Source organism: Cervus elaphus, chromosome 17, assembly GCF_910594005.1.
Source record: "Cervus elaphus chromosome 17, mCerEla1.1, whole genome shotgun sequence".
Lineage (NCBI taxonomy): Eukaryota > Metazoa > Chordata > Mammalia > Artiodactyla > Cervidae > Cervus > Cervus elaphus.
Window position 1 is genome coordinate 17,119,601 of NC_057831.1, and position 21,888 is coordinate 17,141,488.

General features: G+C 42.6%; 1 protein-coding gene across 2 annotated transcripts in view; it reads left to right on the forward strand.

Moving 5' to 3' along the window:
• Positions 1-578: 578 nt before the first annotated feature.
• Positions 579-21,888, forward strand: part of ELOVL6 (ELOVL fatty acid elongase 6) — a 135,686-nt gene continuing 114,376 nt past the window's right edge. Inside the window, exons 1-2 of one of the 2 annotated variants that reach the window (XM_043870731.1) lie at positions 579-597; positions 1,264-1,384. In XM_043870731.1, the coding sequence (XP_043726666.1) occupies positions 1,302-1,384 (83 nt within the window). In that variant the 5' untranslated portion in view covers positions 579-597; positions 1,264-1,301. Of the gene's footprint in view, positions 598-979; positions 1,110-1,263; positions 1,385-21,888 lie in introns of those variants that run through there. The other variant, XM_043870730.1, reaches the window with a different exon arrangement.

Here is a 21,888-nt window from a genome sequence, read left to right on the forward strand (position 1 = left end):
GAGGTGCAGAGAAAGAGAACTTTCTTCCTGGTCCTAATGTCCACCTAATTTTTAAAGCACAGGTTGTTATTATATTTTAAGCTTACAATTACATGTGTATATTATTAGATGCCTCTATGTCCCATTTCACTTTTCTTAACTTGTGGGGAATGAGTGGAGAGAGGAACAGAGTAAAAAAATACTTTCCCTCTGAGAAAAGAAAGAGGGTGTATATGGAAACTGAGATTAAAACATTGGTGTGAGACTGGGAGATCAGTAGGGGTCAATAGTACATTTAACCCTCTCCTCAAAGGTGGTTCCGTTCCACCTACACCCGAAAAATAAATAAAGCGAATTTCTTATGCATGTAAATAGTTTTTGCATTGGACCAGTTGGTCCAGTTCTCCTATCTGCGAACTTCCTTACCCACTCTGTTTCAGTTCACTATCTCTACCCTTTCCCATATCCAAAGCCTCCACCTAACCTTCCTCCTCTTCTGGCTTCTAGTTACTCTCGACTTTCTGCCACCTCCGCCCACAGCATCCCCAGCCGGCACGTGATAGGGGGGCTCCGCAGACCCGGCCCCAAGTTACCCTGAGTCAAAGCCAGAGCTCGGCGGTGAGTGACCTGGACGGGGCGCCGGGGGCTAGGAGGCAGAAAATGCGTTCGTTTCACGTGGCATCTCAGCGCAAATTTGCCTGGATTTCTTGGCGAGGAAGCGGGCAGGTTTTATTATTTACACACAGACTACGTGCTAAGCTCGCCCTGGGGCTTCGCTTGGTTTTCAGAAACTTCATTTAAAGGCCAGGCTTGGCGGCCCACGAGGTCGGGACTGGGCGTTGTGGATGACCTCAAGGCTACTTCCTCCCCCTCCGTGTCCTTCCTCCTCTGCCCTAGTCACCTTTACGTAAACAAAACTGCCCCCGGGGCTAGAGGTCTCGCTCACTCTCGCAAAGGGTTAAAATTTGTCGGATCGCACGAGGGGGAGGAGATTCCCCAGAGACAAGTAAAAAGGGTGATGGACAAACGTGCGGGCACTAAGACCGCAAGGCATTCATTTCCTCCTACGGTGGATGCGGACGCCGGGAGGAGGAGAGTCCCGGAGAGAGGAGCTGCGAGCCGAGGCGCAGGCAATGCTCAACCCCGACTGTAGCTGAGAGAGGCTGGGGGAAACCGGTTGTCGGAGACCGACCGCCGAGGGGAAGACCTTGGGGGGTGGGTGGGGGAAACAGACTGGAGAGCACTCGAAATCTAGCGCTTTACAGATTCTTTTATTTTGTGTAGAGAACACGTAGCGACTCCGAAGATCAGCCCCAGTGAACATGAGAGTGTTGACTCTACAAGAATATGAATTCGAAAAGCAGTTCAACGAGAATGAAGCCATCCAGTGGATGCAGGAAAACTGGTAGGTGATGCTTTCGTGTGATACTGTCCCCAGGAGCCCCGCGCGTTTTCCCGGTGTGCCTTAAATGTCGGTACTCCCTTTCTGGGGCGTGAATGGAGCGAGGAACCGCGGGCAGTGGGAGCGGATCGCTGAGTTCCCGGGTCTCCCCGGTGCAGGAGACATTGGGGCTGCATGAAGCGCGTGAGTCTGTGGGTGCCCCTGGGTGAACCGTGGCTGCACATGCATCTTTAACATAGATTATATAACATAGAACATACATGTGTACATAGAGTGCGACAGGGAAGGCGGGAGAGACGCCACAGACCGTACCTGTGCTACTCCTGCCTTCCCTCTAGATTTGGGTTTTCTTGCTTGGCCTCCAGCAAGAACTGTGTGAAAGGCATTGAAGGGAGGACCCGGTCTCCGGCTCTGTTTAACCCTCTCCCGTCCGCCGTCCTCTGCTCTCTGGTCCTCGCCCTTTCCCCATCGCTCCTGTCTGTCCTTCCTTTCTCCTTGCAGCGCTCGTACTTCGCTGTCTTCCTCTTTGCTGCTCCCCAGTCAGATTCCTCCTTTCCTGGACCCTTTTCCCCCACGCGGATCCCTTTCCAGTTTCATGAAGAGACGGAGGCGGGGAGTGGGGGAGGAGGGGACAATGAAAACAGTAATAAAAATGAATGAATCCGAGTGAGTGGAGCCACGCCATTATTAAGTTTGTTTTATGGAAACGCCTTTTGGACACACTCGATTCTAATTCAGTGGGAAGCTGCTGATTGGAGTTGAGACACAGATTAAAAACCCCTGGGTCCGCAGAGTCCTTGGGGGTGGGGGGGTGGGGAGTGTTTCCCACACAACTTCTAACCGGGGAAAGCATCTTTCTTGTTAACTGTGTTTCCTCCGGCAGCCCTTTTGGCAATCCCTGTGTGGGAAGCGATCCCGTGTCACCTTGCAATATTTAACAGGGGAGGGTGTGTATGTTCATCTCGCTTCTTGCTTGTAGACGGAGCTGCTGTGGCAGACATTCTTGAATCGCCCCCCCTTAACGCCGTGTCTGACGATCAGTGAAGAGAAAGCCCAAGGCAAGCCCCAGTTGGGCAGCTAGCTGCGGGCAGCCTCCTCGATACTGTTGGAGAGGGTCGGGCCGAGGGGGCTCTCGGGAGGTGGGGGATTCCGCCGGCCGCGTGCGCTAGCGCGTGCCCCCGGCGCCCTCACGACCTGCCTTCCCTCCCCCATCTCATCAATGGGAAACCGGAGACGCTAGCGCGCCTGGAGGCTGGGGCGGCTGGGTGCTCTGCGCCGGAACCCGGGAATGGGGGCTCAACTTCTCTGGAGATTCGGCCGCCGCTCCCGCCTCCTGCCTCGCGGCCGGCCTGCCGGGGACCAGCTGGCCATTTGCGGCCTCAGCCGGGCCGGGCCCGCCCCCTGCGCCGTGCGCGCCGGCTGGGCCGAGATGGTTGGGGCGGGCGCGGCGCGCGGCCCGGCGCGCTCACACTTGCTGCGGCGTGGCTGGGGGCTTCCTCGGGCGCGGGGGCCTGAGGGCGGCAGCCGGAAGCCAGGAGGGCCACGCGATTCGCTCGGAAGGCTGGGAGGTGCGGCAGCGCTCTGGGCCTCCGAGGCCGAAAGCGCCGAGGGTGGGTCCGGAAGACGGTTGTGCACCGGGAGGCTCGATCCCGTAGGAGTTTAGACAATTAAGGCCTCTGCGCTTGGGGAAGCCTAGCCTCCCTCGGGCCCCTCCAAAGGGACCTTCTCTACAGGCACTTCCTCCGCCCGCGTAGCGGGTGGCGCTGCAGGCCGGGCGGGGGCGGGGGCGGGGGCTGGGGAGGCCGGCGCCGGGAGCCGCGCGGCGGACCAGCAAAAGGCAAAGGTCTCTGCAACTGTTTGTCGTGGTGTCTGGTCACACCGCTTAGTCCATCTCCGTCGGCCCTGCGCTCTCTGTGTTTCCTAATATCTGACCAGTCTCCAACTTGCTGCACCCTTGTTGAACCTGCCCCTCCGGAACTGGCCTCCCCTCGGGCCGGCTGCTCGAGTTCACTCCCTGCCCCTCTGCGGTGGATACTGCCTCTTAGACTCTCTTGTTGCCTTTTCTCCGGGGCCACTTTCTGTGCTTCCACCACCTGGTACCATTTCCCGCCTCTTTCTCCATTGACGAACCAATACACCCTTAATCAAACAGGGCCTAACCCTCTGGGGACTGAAAATAGGAAAAAATGCATCGATTTATCGTCTCCTGTTGGACGCTTACCACTCTTAGCTCTTTTTCTGTACATTTCATCTGGCAGTATCTTTCCTAGCTTTTATTCATATGCGTAAGTATTTAGATGTGTCTGTGCCTCCTGGGAGAAGGAAATGGCAACCCACTCCAGTATTCTTGCCTGGAGAATTCCAGGGCCAGAGGAGCCTGGCGGGCTGCGGTCCCAGGGGTCACAGAGAGTCGGACGCGCACATGGCTGAGTGACTAACACACTCTGTGCCTCCTACTAGACCATCATCTCTTCAGGGAATGTTTCTCATTCCGCTCTTGAATACACCTTGAAGAACGCATTGTACAGGGCAGATGCTGGGGAAAAGTCTTGACTAGTGAGTTAAGGTGATGATTGATGTCTATTTTATTGCCAGCACTGCTACCTGAACCTTAGCATGCTTGGCCTTCCCTTGAGTTTTGAATACTATGCCATAGTCACATATTAGGGGTTCCCCTTCCTGATTTTTTTCTCTGACCCTAATTTCTTGCTTTCTTTTTTTTTTTATCCCAGAGTGTATGCATTTCTCCCAGGATCCTTGGGTGCCCATTTTATAAACCTCTCCCAAAATGTCAACAGCCAAAAAGTCTTGAACTAGGTGTATAAGAATATGAAGGTTTTCCTTTTCATTTCCCTTGTTAACCAAGGCTTACACCCTCTTGATGAGAGAGAAAGTTTAGGAAGCACAAGGTCTTGCGTTTGCCAGACTCATTAACTACAGATGACTTGAAATAGCTTCTGGAGGAAAAACTATGTTGTGAAGCTTGTATTCTATTTTTTTGACAAATTATTTTCGGTTGTCCTTAAAAATTCCCTAGACATAGCCTCAAATAAAACTCAGTTTACAGAATTAAGTTATAACTTATCTCTCAAAGATTAAGCTGCACTCACTGTGTTTTGAAGAATTGTAAGGAAGGTCAGGAGTGTTGTTTTGTTAGGGTGCTGTCTGCACTACCTTTGAATATGGTTTAAGAAGGCCTTTATTAAACTTGGCCTTCCCTTGAGTAAGCTCCCCAGGTGGCTCAGATGGGAAACTGTCTGCCCGCAATGTGGGAGACCCGTGTTCGATCCCTGGGTCGGGAAGATCCCCTGGAGAGGGAAATAGTAACCCACTCCAGTATTCTTGCCTGGAAAATTCCATGGACGGAGGAGCCTGATAGGGCTACAGTCCATGGGGTCACAAAGAGTCAGACACGACTGAGCGACTTCACTTTATTAAACTTATCCTATAATCTGTATTCATTACTTTATTACTTATTAATGTAATAGGACCCTTATTTTGAAGTGGTGTTTTTATAAACTAAAGAGTTCAACTGAGGCAAATTTATCAAGTTTATTGCTGCTCAGTGATTCATTAATTTATGAATCATTGTTTTAGACATGGGATAAATACTATAAACCATTTTACTTTTCTAGCAAATAGTTTCACATATAATGCATTAGAAAAACTATGGAAAAATGCAGAGTAATAAGTATGCCTTGGAGAATCACCCTGAGCCTCATCTTTATATGTCAATTAAAAAATATCCTGGGTAGTATTATCTGGTAAATGAGAGTATATTGCATGAGGTAGAGGAAAATACCTGTTTTTAGCTCAACAATATTTTTAAGTTCTGATTTGACACTGAAAAGCCCTTGTGATTTTACAGCATTGAAAATAAGAGGCGTTTTGTTCTTTTATGAGATGTCTGGCCTTTACCTGTTGTTTTCACAAATAGCTGACTTCATTTATTAGGTCTGCTGGAAAGGGGGCAGAATCGCCTAGGGATTGGTAAGGTGACATAAAATTCATTGACTGAGAAGGGCAGCCGGACTCTGCTCTGCCTTCTCTTTCTCAGCAGCCTGCCAGGTCTGTGCTAGCCGTGGTGGATGCTAGTTGCTTCAGTTGTAATTGTCTGACCAATGATGGTTATCTTCTGATGTCGGCTGACACGGTGTTCACCAATAGGAAAGCAGGAGGCCTGTGCTGACTGCTGAAACATTCTGTATGTGAGGTGACGTCATCACAGGGTTTGCCTAGAACCTCACGAAACCCTCCCCCGCTGCTCCCCTCTGGCATCCTTCACATCCAGCCTTTCACTGCTTTGTGTGTTTTTCTGACTTTCTTTCCACCCGTGGTAATGCTTATAAAGATTTTCTTGTTTTTATATTTTGTAGGCTTATAAGATACTGCAGGGATTTTTAGAAGTAAATACTGTCTGGCTAAGGAAACTATCCACAGATTGGTTTTTACTAAGGAAAAAATTAAACACTGTTAAAAAGAAATTGCACATCTTTGTTTTTTCTTAGATATGAGATTTGGAAGGTAACATACAATTTCAATATGAAAAAACATAAAAGTATTATAAGCCTGTGTTAGATTTTTACTCAAAATATTTGGAAGGTAACATACAATTTCAATATGAAAAAACATAAAAGTATTATAAGCCTGTGTTAGATTTTTACTCAAAATATAGCATCTAATGCCTGTTACACTTCAGGCTGTTTTTCCTGTAGTGACAATTGCTTTGCATTGATCTCTAAAATCCTCCTTGTGACTTGCATGTTTTTGTAAGAAAAGTGGCTGAAAAACAGTACTGTCTGTGGTCATAAGACAGAAAAGGCCACAATGTCTCATTTAATCAATACAGATTTGGTCAGCTGTCTAGGAAACGACTGTGTCCACACTGTATCCACTGTGTTTTTGCCATTTAGTTTGGAGAATCACAGTTCATATTAGCCTTAAAATTGAAAATCCTAAGTGTGAGGAACTTAACATTCATTCAATAAGCTTTAGAAAGCACTTGAGATGTTGGCCTCTTGTGCACTAGGTTAAGAATGAGAACACTGAAAAAATGTATACAAAGGAAAATGTGATCTCTGTTGTGATCCTAGCAAATAATATTGTGTAAGAAAAATTGATGCTTTTGAACTGTGGTCTTGGAGAAGACTCTTGAGAATCCCTTGGACTGCAAGGAGATCCAGCCAGTCCATTCTAAAGGAGATCAGTCCTGGGTGTTCATTGGAAGGACTGATGCTGAAGCTGAAACTCCAGTACTTTGGCCAACTCATGCTAAGAGTTGACTCATTTGAAAAGACCCTGATGCTGGGAGGGATTGGGGGCAGGAGGAGAAGGGAATGACAGAGGATGAGATGGCTGGATGGCATCACCAACTCGATGGACATGAGTTTGAGTAAACTGCAGGAGTTGGTGATGGACAGGGAGGCCTGGCGTGCTGCGATTCATGGGGTCACAAAGAGTCAGACACGACTGAGTGACTGAACTGAACTGAAGAACTTTTATTCATGCAGTCTGGTTTCTCTAGAAACCAGAAATATTCTCCAGAAATAATGTAAATTATTTTATGACTATCTGTCTCTATATTCGCATTAGTAATAAATATGCATATGGTGATAAAATGTTTACATCGGCCTCTTGTTAAATTGGAAGTTAAATTTTGTGGTCTAGACACGACTCCTTGGTGCTTTTAATGTTAGATGATAGTAAATTCTAAGTGTCAGGATCACACTGGAATTTAATTACAAAGTCAATCCTCTCTAGATCCAAGAGTTGCTTTGCCTGTTTATCTTTAAGGAGAATATTTTGTGGGAAAGTTTGAGAGTGGAAGGAGACATAGAAATACTTTGGAGAGCATAAATAACCATCTGACCTGCCTTAAGCCAACAAAGTAAAGTAGAGTACAGCATATCAAGAATTCATATTTGGTTCAATGATCTGGATATTTCATGTCCAACACTTTCTGAGATGAGTTATCCAAAAGTTGTTGCTACAATTCACTTAATTTTTCATGTCTGAATACAGGTGAGCTGAGCTGGCTTTTATTAATAAGAAGCAGACAACAGTCCACAAATTTGCCTTAGCTTTCTGTTTTTATTCTTACCTTCAAATCCATCTGCTCCACTTATTTACATTTATCTTTGTTAGAAGAGCACAGACACTTATCTGGAAAAGTTTACCTTAGGAAAGCTACCCATATCACAGATATTCCTGTTGATAGTCTAAGGAAACCTGAATGAAACTATAACATGGCTTTATTGAAAGGTGAAGGCTCATAACTTTATTTCTTTATTTGTATTCTGATTGTGAGTATATGGCTTCCCTGGTGGCTCAGAAGGTAAAGTGTCTACCTGCAATGCAGGAGACCTGGGTTCAATCCCTGGGTCGGAAAGATCCCCTGGAGAAGGAAATGGCAACCCACTCCAGTACTCTTGCCTGGAAAATTCCATGGACAGAGGAGCCTGGTAGGCTGCAGTCCATTGGATCACAAAGAATCTCACACAACTGAGCAACTTTCCTTCTTCTGTGGGTATATACAGGCAGATATGAACATGTAAAGTTCAGAATTTTAAAATAACAGCATCCGGACTCCCATGGTGGTCCAGAGGTTAAGAGTCTGCCTGCCAATGCAGGGGACACGGGTTAGATCCCTGATCCAGGAAAATTCCACATATCATGGGGCAGTTGAGCCTGTGTGCCACAGCTACTGAGCCTGCGTTCCATAGTGAGAGGTTTGTGAGCTGCAGCTGGAGAGTGGCCTCCACTCTCCACAACGAGAAAGCCCACGCTCAACCATGAAGACCCAGCACAGCCAAAAAAAAAAAAAAAAAACAGCATCCTTAACTGTATTTAACTTACAATAATTTTATAAGATAAATCCTTTTTTGAAAGAAGACTGCCCTAGAGTAAAAAATGGATTTGTAATTTTAAGTTCATTGAGCAAAAAGCATCCCAAATCACAGATCTTTGTAAGTCATCTAAGCTTACATCATCTAAGCTTTGTAAGTCATCAAGCTTACAATTTTATCATGATTTCTTTCTGTACTGAGTACTCATGATTTTAAGTTTCAAGGTTATTTATCTTAGTATATTAGAATGACAGGTATTTTTGGGAACCCTTTTGTTGAGTCAGTCACCCACTGTGAACTTTCTAAAATTTAACTTTAAACCTGCGTGCCCCAAATAATGTACAAATGAAAGGTTCATTTTCTTAAAGATAATTTTCAGATGTTTTTGCTCAACCCTTAATTTTTCTTTTTTAAACAATCATTTAAATTCTGAGACTGATTTTTTTTTTCCCGGGATTTTATTTAAAATTTATTGTAATGGGGTCTGCACAAAAGGAAGGGGTGAAGAGTGGGGAACATTCAGGGGACACAGGAATGTGGCCAGTGTCATAGGTTCTTAGTGGAGGAGAGGGGTGAAAAGAAAAGGCCAGCCTGGAGCTGGTGTGGGAGAGGGAGGGGGGAGGCACTGCGGCTGCATCCTCCCACCCCAGGAAGCACCTCTGGTCCCTGGAGCCCCTCCTTTGCCCCGGGCCCCCAGGAGTCCATCTCTTGTCCTGCCTTTGGCCCCAGAGGCTCCTTTTGCTCCCCTTGACTTGTTTTCCCTTGGCAGGTTTTTAAGCAGGATAATGTTCAGGGCTTGACCCCAAACAATCCTGCCTGATGAAAGTACAGCCTTTGTGAGGCTGAATTTTTGAATTGACTATTAACGCTTAATGGGCAGCACGCAAGATCGTTCTTTGAAGACTGGCAAGATTAACGAAATGCACATGTCCATACATTTACTTAGAAAAGTATATGTTTATATATGTACACACAAACCTGTAAATACACATAACTATGTTAAAGTGACTTTTTAAAAAAATGAAAACTGGTACCCCTTAACTGGTACCCCACTTTTCGTGTATTTCCTGCTAATAGAAGAGCATCTTCCTTTGAAGTCCCTGGAGGCCCAGTGGTTAGGACTTGACGCTTTCACTGCCCTGGGCCTAGGTTCAGTCCCCGGCTGGGAAACTTAGATCCCACAAGCTACCTGGTGCAACAAACACAGCAATAGAAGCATCTTTCTGAACCCAATGTGCTTTTCTAAAATTTGCTGCAAAATAGGTCCTAATTTGAATATTTTGTCAATTTTTTAAGCTAAATAATACTATTTTAGTAAATTTCTTAAAACTGCAGAATTTGAACATTTAGTACTTGGATTTAACCGCAGTCAATAATTTTTAAAAATCTCCAATATAGGTAGTAGTAGGAGAAACCCTCAAGTCCCAGTTGCCTGGCTCCTTCTATTTATAATAGAAGTACGGTTTAAAAGTTTTTAAGATACTCAGCTCACTCCAGTTGGGGTAATTGACGTTTTCAGGTGAAGTGGGTTCAGTTGAATTGAATGCTTTGAAGTTGAGAATTTCATGATCTTGTTTTAGGAGTCTCAGTGAGGTGGTGGGGTGGGCAGTGGTGGTGGCTGATGGAGGAAAGCCGGATGAAAAGGTTTACCCCTGAAATTTTCTTTTTTTTTTTTAATGTGTGAGATTTCTCTTGAAGTCTATGGATGCCTTAAGCATTTAAAAGCACTGGTATAGCAGTGGTTATCATTACAATAAGAGGGTAGGAAGCACTATAAAAAGTTACTCTAAATATCAAGGTCTGTAGTTTCCTTTCAATTTTATGACTTTTTGACATAGATTTAAAGATCTTAGAAAGGAGGGTAAGTTTTCTTCATTCTGAAGTAATGATACTAATAGTTGAGAACATGGTCATTTACTGATTGCCGGCATTCTTTTAAAATGTTTTATATATGTTAATGACTAAATCCTCCCAACCACCCTTTGATGTATTGTCTTTTTGATTTTAAACAACAGGAAATGAGGCCCAATGAAGTTTCACAGGTTGGAATTTGTAGGTAGGGACGAAAAAAAAGAGAAATAGGCTCCAGCCTTGACCAAAGCTTAGTCACCCAGGCCTTAATCGTCCCCCTGTTTGTGTTAGAATAAATATTCAATCAATTAAAAAATGTGCTTGGAAACTTGGCAGCACTGTCAACATGGGAGAAATCTGCTGTTTTTAGTTTAGGATCTTACAGTGTCTGTTTCCTGTTGTTCAATAAGTGGATCCTGAACACTTAAGGCAAGAATAACTACAAAAAGCACTATTAATGTTATAATTGCCCTATGTAGATATAGATACTGTAATCATGCAGAATTATTACTTTCGGGATATTGCTTAATCAAAATCTATCAGTCCTTTTAAAATTGTGGAAAGCCATGTCACCTTTAATAATGCTTCTGTCATAAAATATTTCAGTTTCATCTCAAACCATGACACACAGACTTGGAACATTTCTTAGAAAGCATACTTCCTGTCTGCTTTTCTATGCTCCACGCTTTGTCCACTCAGCGTGGTTCTAGACGCCAAGCTTGTGTTTCTGCCTGTTATACTGCCTGTCAGCAGGGGGAAAGAGTATATTTATATATGTTTATGTCTGTATTTATATATATGGGCTTCCCAGGTGGCACTAGTGGTAAAGAACCCACCTGCCCATGCAGGAGCTATAAGAGATATGGATTGGATCCCTGGGTCAGGAGGATCCCTGGAGGAGGGCAACCCACTCCAGCATTCTTGCCTGGAAAATCCTATGGACAGGGGAGCCTGGCGGGCTACAGTCCATAGGGTCGCAAAGAGTCTGACACACTGAAGCGACTTAGCATGCATGCATGCGCAGACTCACACACACCCATACATATGACTTGGAGATGTCCCTGTTCTTAAAGGTCAGTTCCTACAGTGTGAAGAAATAAAGAGAGCCTGTTGGGTTTCTTTAAAAATTTGTTTTAAATCCTTTTCCTGACTTTAAAAATATTTATTATAAAAAAAGAAAGGAAAATGTTAAAAAGCATAAAGATTCCGGAAAGAAAACACCTTTAATTCTTATCCAGAGGGAACAACTGTTATTTGCCACATTTCTTTCAGCCTTGTTTTTAAGATTTTTATATACTTTAGATCTTTCAGTGCATGTCAGCTATGGACTGAGTTGCCTATTATATGCCAGGGACTGCGCTGGATAGTTTTCATTCACCTACTGCCTCATTACAACTTTATATGTTGCTTCGTTTCCTCTTTACATTGTAAATGTTTTTCATGTCACTGAAACCTCTCCTCTCCATAGGTATAATTTTCAGTGGCTATTTAGCATTGTATTGTTTGAACTTTAATTTAGGTAACCATTCCCTTATATGTTAGGTTGAGCATGTTAAATTTCTAATATTTCGCTGTAGAAATAGACCTCTTGACATTAGAGGAGGTCATCAAGAATATATGGCCCCCAGCTGACCAGAAAGCCAGCCCTGGGCAATCAAGGCTCCTCACGCCTCACCTGCGCTTGGAATGTGTTTTGCCCGCCGTTCCCACAGAGGAGCCGTTTCAGGGATGCAGTCTTGAGAGGGTGATGTGTTGCTGAGATCATCTGGATGATATGCACAGTGAGCCTCATTAAGGACAGTATATGGACTCTTAGCTCTTGTGGGCAGCCGCCCTAGACTAGCCTGATAGGTAAGTCCCTTGCTTACTACCTGCCACCTACCCATCTCGAGCGGCTGCCTTCTTTTTTGGTTTCTTCCTGCCTTCCAGTGTAAGGGGCCCAATTTCAAATTTTACTTTGGAACTCCTGGGGATACAAACTAACAGCTCTCCTTCTAGGCCGGGAGTTGACATTGCAGTGGGCATCTTGAGCTCTCTTTGTGATGAGAGCACAGTTAAAATGTGCCGTGCTATTAGAGATGTTTTATAATTAACCTGTTATTACTAATACTTAACTCATACGTGGCCTGACCACTGGGACCCTATCCACTGTAAAGTGATTCCTCTTTAAGACCTAGTATTGTAGCTACTTGGAATTTGTGCTTTTAACACTAGCAGTTTTGACTTGGAGAATGCTCCAGCAATCCATGAAATGAAACAGTTTGTTTTTTTTGCTTGTTTGTTTTTTGGCTTAAGTTCTCAGAGCAGTTATGTTTGCTTTCTTTTATTGTCTGATAGGTAGGAAATCTTGTAGGTAAAAACTCATGTCCTTGTGAAAAATGGTCCCACAAATGACTGCAACACTTGGTACTGACTCTAAAAGTAAGAGAAGATTAAGAGATCAAGGAACATTGTGATCCTAATCAGAAAAAAAAAAAATAGGTGGTTTAATTAAAATTTCTATATTAAAGGATTCTTCAAATGTTTTTGCTGACATCCGCCTAAAAGATGTTTGAAAAATTATGTACTGCCTCAGACATTTAATATTTTTTCCTTTGTAAGTTAAAATTTTTAATAGAGATAGAATAAATAAGATGAGGATGGGCTAGTTTTAATATTTCATGACTTGATAAGATAGGTTTATCTTTTTATTGAGTAATGGACAACAAATCTGAAATGCATAAGATTCTAGTCCATGGTTTCATTCATTGTTAGCTCAAAAAAATGGTCCATATTCCACACTGATACATTTAAAAGACTCAGCTGTACTCATCCTATATTGTTTCTGGTTGTTATGAATTCAGAACAGCTTAACATTCAAAATGTATGGTCTAATCAGTAGGGGGAAGAACTATTATCATTATGCCTCACATCATTGTTCATTTTTACTTTGCTTTTGGGGCAAGAAGGAGAGACACAGGTGATGTCTTAAATGATCTTTTCTTGACTATAGAGAAGGTTATAGCTGATAGCATTTGTGTGTGTGTGTTGTCATTAGGGCTAGTCTCCTAATTGGGCAAGTGTTAGTCACTCAGTTGTGTCCGAACCTTTGCAATTCCATGGACTATAACCCGCCAGCCTCCTCTGTCCGTGGGATTTCCCAGGCAAGAATACTGGAGTGGGTTGCCATGCCCTTTGCCGGGGATCTTCCCAATCCAGGGATCAAACCCGGGTCTCCTGCATTGCAGGCGGATTCTTTACCACCGGAGCCACCAGGAAGCCTCTAATTGGGCAAAGCACTTCCTTATTCTTTACTTGGTCATCCACTGAAAGAACCTGAGAACTTTCTCGGGAAGCTCCTTTCTACTTGGGGTGGCTCTGATTATTAGAAGACTGTTCTAATTACTGCCTGAAAGTTATGATCCTCCTAGTCCTGACTAGCTGTAGTTTATTCTCACATCTGCGTGACTGTCTTGGATGCATTTGAAAATGACTCCTATCTCCTCTCTAGGCTTTCTTTTTTAGAATATCATCAGCAGTCCTCTGGTAATCCACATGGATACTTGTAAAAAATAAAAAATTAGAACTCCTATACTTTTGAATAATTAAATGTTACCTACTAGGAAATTCCTCAGAAATATATTAAAACTTGCTCAAAAAAAAAAAAAAAAAAAAAAAAAAAAAAAAACTTGCTCAAAGTTGACACTTATACATTAAAATGAGTAGGCCTATATTAGAGGTGCAGAGGGCGAGGGGGGACTTCTAATTTAGTCTTCTGCTGAAAAGCCTGCCACATGGTGCTTGGGAACATTACAAAGCTCCTATTGTATATGACATTCTGGAAATTTTAAGGATTCTCTGTTAACCCTGAGCCACCGGGGTCGTCTTTAGTTGTAGTTGCTATTCAGTGACTGTTCCTGCTTTCTTGTTTGCAGAAACATCTTTTGGAAACTGTATTTCATGATGGCTGATATTGTTTGTGATTATACTGCTTTGGTTGGTGCTCAACTCTTCTCCAGTTCTTTATAATTACTGGGCTCACTGCCGACAAAAGCGTAGCTTGGGGGTTAAAAAAAAAAAAAAAAAAAGTTTGAGAACTGCACTCTGTGTCCTCAATCCTTAACCAGGTGTTTGGGCCAGGGTCACATGGAGAGTTTTTCCTCGGAATACACATGTATGGGCTTCATCTCCGAGATTCAGAATTGACGGGTCCACAGTGGGGCCCAGGTGCTGGGAAAGATCTTCCCAGCTGAAGCTTGTGTCAGCGAGGAGCGCTGCCCTGGTAACTGCTGATTTCATCTCAGTCTCTGGGTCTGTCTTCTCAGGTTGTTGATTTCACACACTGGACGCCTCTTCCTCTTCCAGCCTGCTTTGCCTACTTTGTCAGCTCCCTGGGACCAGGATATCAAGCTGCCCAACACCCTGCTATCCCTCCGTATCTCTAATGCACAACGAAGACCTTTGTGATCTGGCCCTCAATTTGCTTTCTCTCAGTGGTTTCCACTGCCAGTCACCTCCTTCAGGCCCCCATCACTACGTTTGTTTCCTACCTCCATCTCTCCTTGCTCACTTTCCTACCCCAGCTCTCTGCCTTCTCCTGTCACTCCTATGGTAAAAAATTCTCAGTGGTTTCCCCCTGTCTGTAGGATAAATCCAGATTTTCCTGATTGATTTGAAAGGTCATTCAAAATCCAGCTCCAAGATTATCTTCCTAATGTTACCTATTGAAGTAGCCCTTCTCCCAGGCCTATTCAAATACAAATCCCTTCTCTTCCCCACCCATCAAAATCTGTTGCTACTTTTCTTGTGGTCTGCTGGCATTTGGCTCATAAATAGATTAGTATTCTTTTTTCTGTATTGGGCTTCCCTGATGGCTCAGATGGTAGAGAATCTGTCTGCAATGCAGGAGATCTGGGTTCGATCTCTGTGTCAGGAAGATCCCCTGAAGTAGAAAATTGCAACCCACTCCAGTATTTTTGCTGGAGAATCCCATGGACAGAGAAGCCTGGTGGGCTACAGTCCATGGGGTCACAAAGAGTCGGACTTGACTGAGCGACTTTCACTTTTCTCTCTTCTGTCTTTGAAATAAGTGCCTATCACAGAATTTGGCATGTAGTTGCCCTCACTGTGTGTGGACTAGATGAAAGCAGGTATGCATGGATATTGTTGTTTAGTGGCTAAGGCCTGTCTGACTCTGCAACCCCATGGACTGTAGCCCACCAGGCTCCTCTCTACGTGGCAGCTCTGGAGTAGGTTGCCATTTCCTTCTCCAGAGGATCTTCCTGAGGCAAGGACCAAACCCTGTATTGGCAGGCTGTCTTCTGCAATGCCAGCCAGAATCTTTACCCCTGAGCCACCAGGAAAGTCATGCATGAATGCACACGGCTGTTACTCAATCTCAGATGTATTATTGTTCAATATCTCTTTATGTTGTCCTTAAGTAAATTATGGACTGACTAGTACCTTCTTGAAATAATAATACTCCAATCAGGAAGAAGTCAAAAGTTTGCTTAAAGTGGTAGGGAAGGTGGGATTATAGACACAAGGGAAAAAAAAAATCTAGAATAAAATAATACCAAAATAGTAAAAAGTAGTTGTATAAAATGATGGTTATTATTTTTCTTTTTGCTCTTCCAGTTTTCCATGATTTTTTTAATATTACATTCTGGATATGTAGGGTGGTGAGATTTTGCATACTGGTCATTTTTATTTTTTCATTTTTTGTATTAACTACAATATATTCATAGTAAAAGACAGGCTTTATTTTACAATGGTGTATTATCCGATATAAAGTAAAAATTACTTAAAGAAAAACCACTACATGTTTTAATAAACATTAAGCAGCATACTTAAACATAAAAGCATTTTGTGAGGACAAAAATGCACATTCTTACTTCACATAAATGTACTTCATCAGATTAAGGTAGAGGTAAGTCATACTGGGGAAGGAATGATGCTGAAGCTAAAACCCCAATGCTTTGGCCACCTCATGCGAAGAGTTGACTCATTGGAAAAGACCGTGATGCTGGGAGGGTTTGGGGGCAGGAGGAGAAGGGGACGACAGAGGATGAGATGGCTGGATGGCATCACCGACTCGATGGACATGGGTTTGAGTAAACTCTGGCAGTTGGTGATGGATAGGGAGGCCTGGCGTGCTGCGATTCATGGGGTCGCAAAGAGTCGGACACGACTGAGCAACTGAACTGAACTGACTGAAGCCATACTGTTGATTGAGGTCACAATAAATTTCTCTCTCTCCAATTCCAAATTAGACAGTTTGGTTTTTTTTTTGTTGTTGTTGTTGTTAGTAGTAAGGGTCCTGCTTCTTTAAGGGAAGGTTATAACAGACACTTGTTTGACTTGAACATGACAACTTTTACGTCTGGGTTTCAGGAATGTATCTAATAGGGCAAAGGTTCCCCAGGGACAAGAGTCATCTAATCCAACAGCAATAAAAGGTTAAACATAAACCTGCCTCTGGAGAGCAAAAAACAATAGAATAATTGGCTCAGGGACCTTGTGGCATCTGGAAATAGACTGTGCACACGTACCTTGGATATATCATTAACAAATACTCCAGTACTGCCCATTGCCTGGGAGACGGAGTCTGATTTAGAGGCGCTGGAAGGATTTAGTTACTCTCTGCAGTGAAGGTTATAAGGGGTAGAAAGGACCAGTCTAGTCCAGAGGCCAGCCTGTGTGGAGCCAGAGAATCTGGTATGTCTGGTCCGGTAGGAGGGACCAGGGATCTGGGTGGGAACTAAGTGAGAAGAGCTTTTGCACAGGATTGCCTTGCAGAGATCTAATCACTTTGGGGCATTGCTTTGAACGCTTGCTTCTTCTGTATTTCCTCTTAGAAGAGAGAAACAGGGATTTCCATGTGAGCACATGAGAAGTAATGTTTTGTTTTTAGTTCGCTGTGTCTAGGAAGTCTTGGTGTTCCTTTTCCATAAGTCTTTGCATTGCTCAGTCAGCATACAAAAGGTCACTGGAGCAGAGAAAAGAGGGTGGAGGAGAATGGCTCCAAATCCTATGGGATATAGTTTGTAACAAAATTTCTGTAATTGATTTAATGATGAGATTTTGGTTTTACCTTTTGTAAATTTAGAAAAAGTCCTGCACTTAAACTCCAGACAACTTAAGTGTTCTTTTTGGAAACAAGAAAACAAGAAATACAGTTAGAAATATTCTAAAGGAGCAAAAAAGAAAATACTCACTATAAGGAAAATACTGCATACTTAATATGTGTTAGGTATATTAGACTTGATTTTTCTAAAAGAGCGTTAACTTTCCTTAAAAAATAATATTTCTTGAAGTAAATTTTAAAATTTGCTAAACATTTATGACTTCTGTAACATTAGAAGAAAAAGTACTTTTATTCCTTTTCAGGTAATTTTTTAAGGCAAGTTTTTTCCTATCATGGAGAAAAAAAATTGTTTTTAATTTGACAACTACTCTAAAATAAAGCATAAGAAATTGTTCATCATTTCATATTCTAGAGCAACATGTTTATGAGTCTAATACCAAAATTACAGCCTATTGGGTATACGGTGTTCTGATTGGCACAATCTCTGAGTATGTAGATACAGTTCCAACTGGTAGAGGATGAGGCTATACGATTGTCCTTGACTTTGTAAAACATTAAAACAGAAATTTTCACATTATAAACTTGGATAAATTTTTTAATGTTCAAACAAATTTTCACATATTTTAAACACTTGATATCTATTTATACTTTATCTTGAAAATAGGCTTTCATTTCCGTGCCATATGATATGAATATCGTGGTACTTTTACAAAGAAATCTTTATTAATTATTGGATTTTTTTTTTTAATTGAGCCAATGTTGATGCTTATCCCTCCTTTAGTTCTGCTGAGGCAGATAAGAAATGGTCAACATCCTGCAGCTGCTATGTAGGCTTGTATTGGTGGTATTTATGTGGATAGTTCAGCAAACCAGAGAGCTGCTTTTTAAAACTTGCATTATTACATAGAGAGACTAACACACTCACAATGGAAATCTGCACAGAATAAACTGGACAGAAAAAAAAGACTCAACTGTGTTTTTGAGAATTATTTCTTGGCTGAGGAACAAAAAGCTTAGTTTTGAGGAGGTTGTTTCTTCCCCACAAAACATTTGGTATCCAGAGCCTCTTGTTTCCCCAGCAATGCTGAAGGGAAAGGGTATAGGGACTCAAGCTGGTGAATTATGCTCATCCTACCTTCTCACATTGAAATATTGTCCTTGTTCAGTTGCTAAGTTGTGTCTTAGTCTTTGCAACCCCATGGACTGCAGCACACCAGGCTTCCCTGTCCTTCACTGTCTCCTGGAGTTAGGTCACACTCATGTCCATTGAGTCGGTGATGCCATCCAACCATCTCATCCTCTGTCGTCCCCTTCTCCTCCTGCCCTCAATCTTTCCCAGCATCAGAGTCTTCTCCAATGAGTTGGCTGTTTGCATCAAGTAGCCAAAGTACCGAAGCTTCAGCTTCAGCTTCAGTTCTTCCAGTGAATATTCAGGGTTGATTTCCTTTATGATTGACTGGTCTGATCTCCTTGCTGTCCAAGGGACTCACTGGAACATAGATTCTAATGAAAAATGGTGCAATTGTATACTCCTTTCAGGATAAAATTTTTCTTAGTGAGTAGAATACATAGTCTCTTTTATGTTTATAGTCTATCTTGTCTAGATGTGCTCTAATAGATTTAAACTATTTTCCTTAGGTGGTTACAGTATAACAGCTCCAAATGCCCTGTTTATATTCCAAGTCTAGAACATTTGGAATATACTAGTTTACCCAAGTATTGCTATAAACTGTGTTTTCATTGATCTTGGGTCAGACCATCAATAGCATGCCAGTTGTCTTCAGTAGTTGGCTTAAATTGCTTTTTTTCCACCTGAAAATACAAAACAATACTCTTGTTTTCTCATGAGTTCAGCTGAGTTTAAAGATTTAATATTTCCACACTAGTTCCTGAAGTTTGCATATGCATTGTTTTTCATCAAATTATATGTGTATGGAGGCCTAGAATTAGGAGATATACATAAAATCTTTACTTTTTTATTAAGATTTTTATGTAGAAAAGTATTAGGATGCATCTTGATAAATATGTGTATTGTCACAAACACTTTTTAAGGGAATAAACTCCTATTAAGTTGTGGCTTTTTTTCTTTTTTTTTTTTAGTTTCTTTGTAGTTTTAGTTTCTTCATTCAGTGAATAGGCCTGGTACAAGTAACTTGAAATTATACATTGTCAAAAATTTAGGAAACACAAGAAAAAATAGGAGAGTAAAAGTTACCTTTAGATAAACATTTTGGTATAAATCTTTTTAAACATCTTTCTTTCCATTATCCACCTTTATATTTTTAGCAAGAATATTTTCATAGAGTTCATACCCTGTTTTTCTGTAACCTGACTTTTTTTTTCCTTGATAAAGGAGGGAACATTTTTCCCTATTCTTAAATACTTTCTTCACCAAATTGTTAAGTGGGATAATTGTGTTTCTTTAATGTAGTGTTCTAGGTGAGACTGGAAAAGCTTGAGGAGACATGTGTCACTGTTTTCAAAAGAGCAAAGACTACACTGGTTAATAGCATTAAAATGGTTAATAGCATTAAAACCATTTATTCTATTATACTGTAGAATAAATATGCAGTATATTTCAGGTTATTTTCTTCATGGATTATGTCTTCTTTGGGTAATCACTTATCCAAAGAATAAGTTCGCTGTGTAGAACAAACCACCAATCAAGGAACAGTGTTAAGATGCTTTTAACTGCAAGTAGCAAATTATAATTAACTGTGGCTTAAAACATAAAACTTTCAGTTATTTCCTGTAAGAGTAGCTCTGGCTGGAAGACTCTGTGGTCATTCAGTAGCTTAATCATGTTATCAGTGTTTCAGGTTCTATCTGGGTTTTTGCTGTCCTTACTGTATCTGCCTGCTTCTGTGATGGCCTGCTCCTGAGCTTCGGCAGGCCCAAGTTCACCTTTCTCTGTTGGTGTTCATTCTTACACTTGACTGAGTCACACCCAGCAATTTCTGTTGTGGAGGCAGGGAAGCAGGTCAGAGGTGCTATTTGAATACATCTGATAAGCAGATGAGGTCAGTGGATGAAATAGCACACTACTATGGTTATGCAGGTTGGGCTTTTTCTGCTTTCTCACCGGGACCTGGCGATGACTCAGCGCAGGGCTGCTGGAAGGTATCCCATGAACCAGTGAAAAGTCAGGGTGGCTCTGAATGCTGCTTTTCCTCTTGTACTTAGGATCTCAGGAAAAGCGGGTTTGGGAGATCCGTGAGTGTTAGTTTTCAGGTACTTCCTCTGCACTAGATAACATAAAGTTCAGATGAAAAGGCCCCATATTCCAGGCAACATAGGTTCATTGTCTCACTGTATAAGTCACTCAGTTGTGTCCAACTCTTTGCCACCCCGTGGACTGTAGCCTACCAGGTTGCCTGTCCATGGAATTCTCCAGGCAAGAACGCTGGGGTGAGCTGCCATTCCCTTCTCCAGGGGATCGTCCCAACCCAGGGATCGAACCCTGGTCCTCCTGCACCGTGGGCAGATTCTTCACCTTCTGAGCCATGGAGGAAACTCCTGTCTCACTGTAACAAGACTTAAAAGCCTTGCAGAGTCCTTGGTTACAAAAGGGAAGGTAATCACTCAGTAACCAACTAAGTTACTAACTCAACTAATCAACTAACTCCACTGAGTTCTTTAATGAATTAGTACTGTCTACCTCTATCCACTTTCCTTATAGGTGGTACAGTTGATTCTCATTACTTGACTAGATATGTTCTATAAAGTCACTGGAAACACTAAATTGGCAAATTCTATTCCTAGAAAAATTACAGAGTTAGGTTCCTGCAAGCTTCTGGCCATATTTTTGTCAACCAGTCAACACATAACTTTGTTTTATGTGTTTCTGTTTGCACGCTCACTTGTTTGGTCATGTCTGACCCTTTGTGACCCCATGGACTGTAGCCCACCAGGCTCCTCTCTGTCCATGGAACTTTCCAAGCAAAAATATTGGAGTGGGTTGCCATTTCCTACTCCAGTGTTACTGTTTAAAGACACCTTATTTTACACCTTATTTATGTATAGTTGATGCATTAACACTGAACTCACAGCCAGCAGCACCATAACTCATGCCTGAAAGAATGTTATCTAACACATGAATTTCTCTGTAAAACAGCATAGCCTTGTATTTAGGAACACTAGTGAGATGGCATTTCAGCCTTGGGGACCATTTTTAACAGGGAAATCACCAACAAAAAAGCACAAAAATGCAGAACATGTGACAACTGTGGCTGCTAAGTCACTTCAGTAGTGTCCGACTCTCTGCAACCCCATAGACGGCAGCCTATGGGGGGGCAGGCTCCCCCCATCCCTGGGATTCTCCAGGCAAGAACACTGGAGTGGGTTGCCATTTCCATCTCCAATGCATGAAAGTGAAAAGTGAAAGTGAAGTGGTTCAGTCGCGACCCCGTGGACTGCAGCCCACCAGGCTCCTCTGTCCATGGGATTTTCCAGGCAAGAACACTGGAGTGGGGTGTCACTGCCTTCTCTGACATGTGACACTAAGTAGACTGAAAAATGGACACTTATTTATGATATGAGAGTTGAAATAAGAAGGCAGAGCATTACTTTGTTTGACCTAAGCCTGAAACTCAGGCATCGGGCCACTCGCATTATTCACCACTCTGTGAATGACCATGAATGACCATGAAAGCACTGTGTGGGGGTGAGAAATAAATTCTAATGAGTAGGTGAACTTGCAATAATGAGGATCAACTGTATTCCACTATAGGAGGTAACATCCAGAG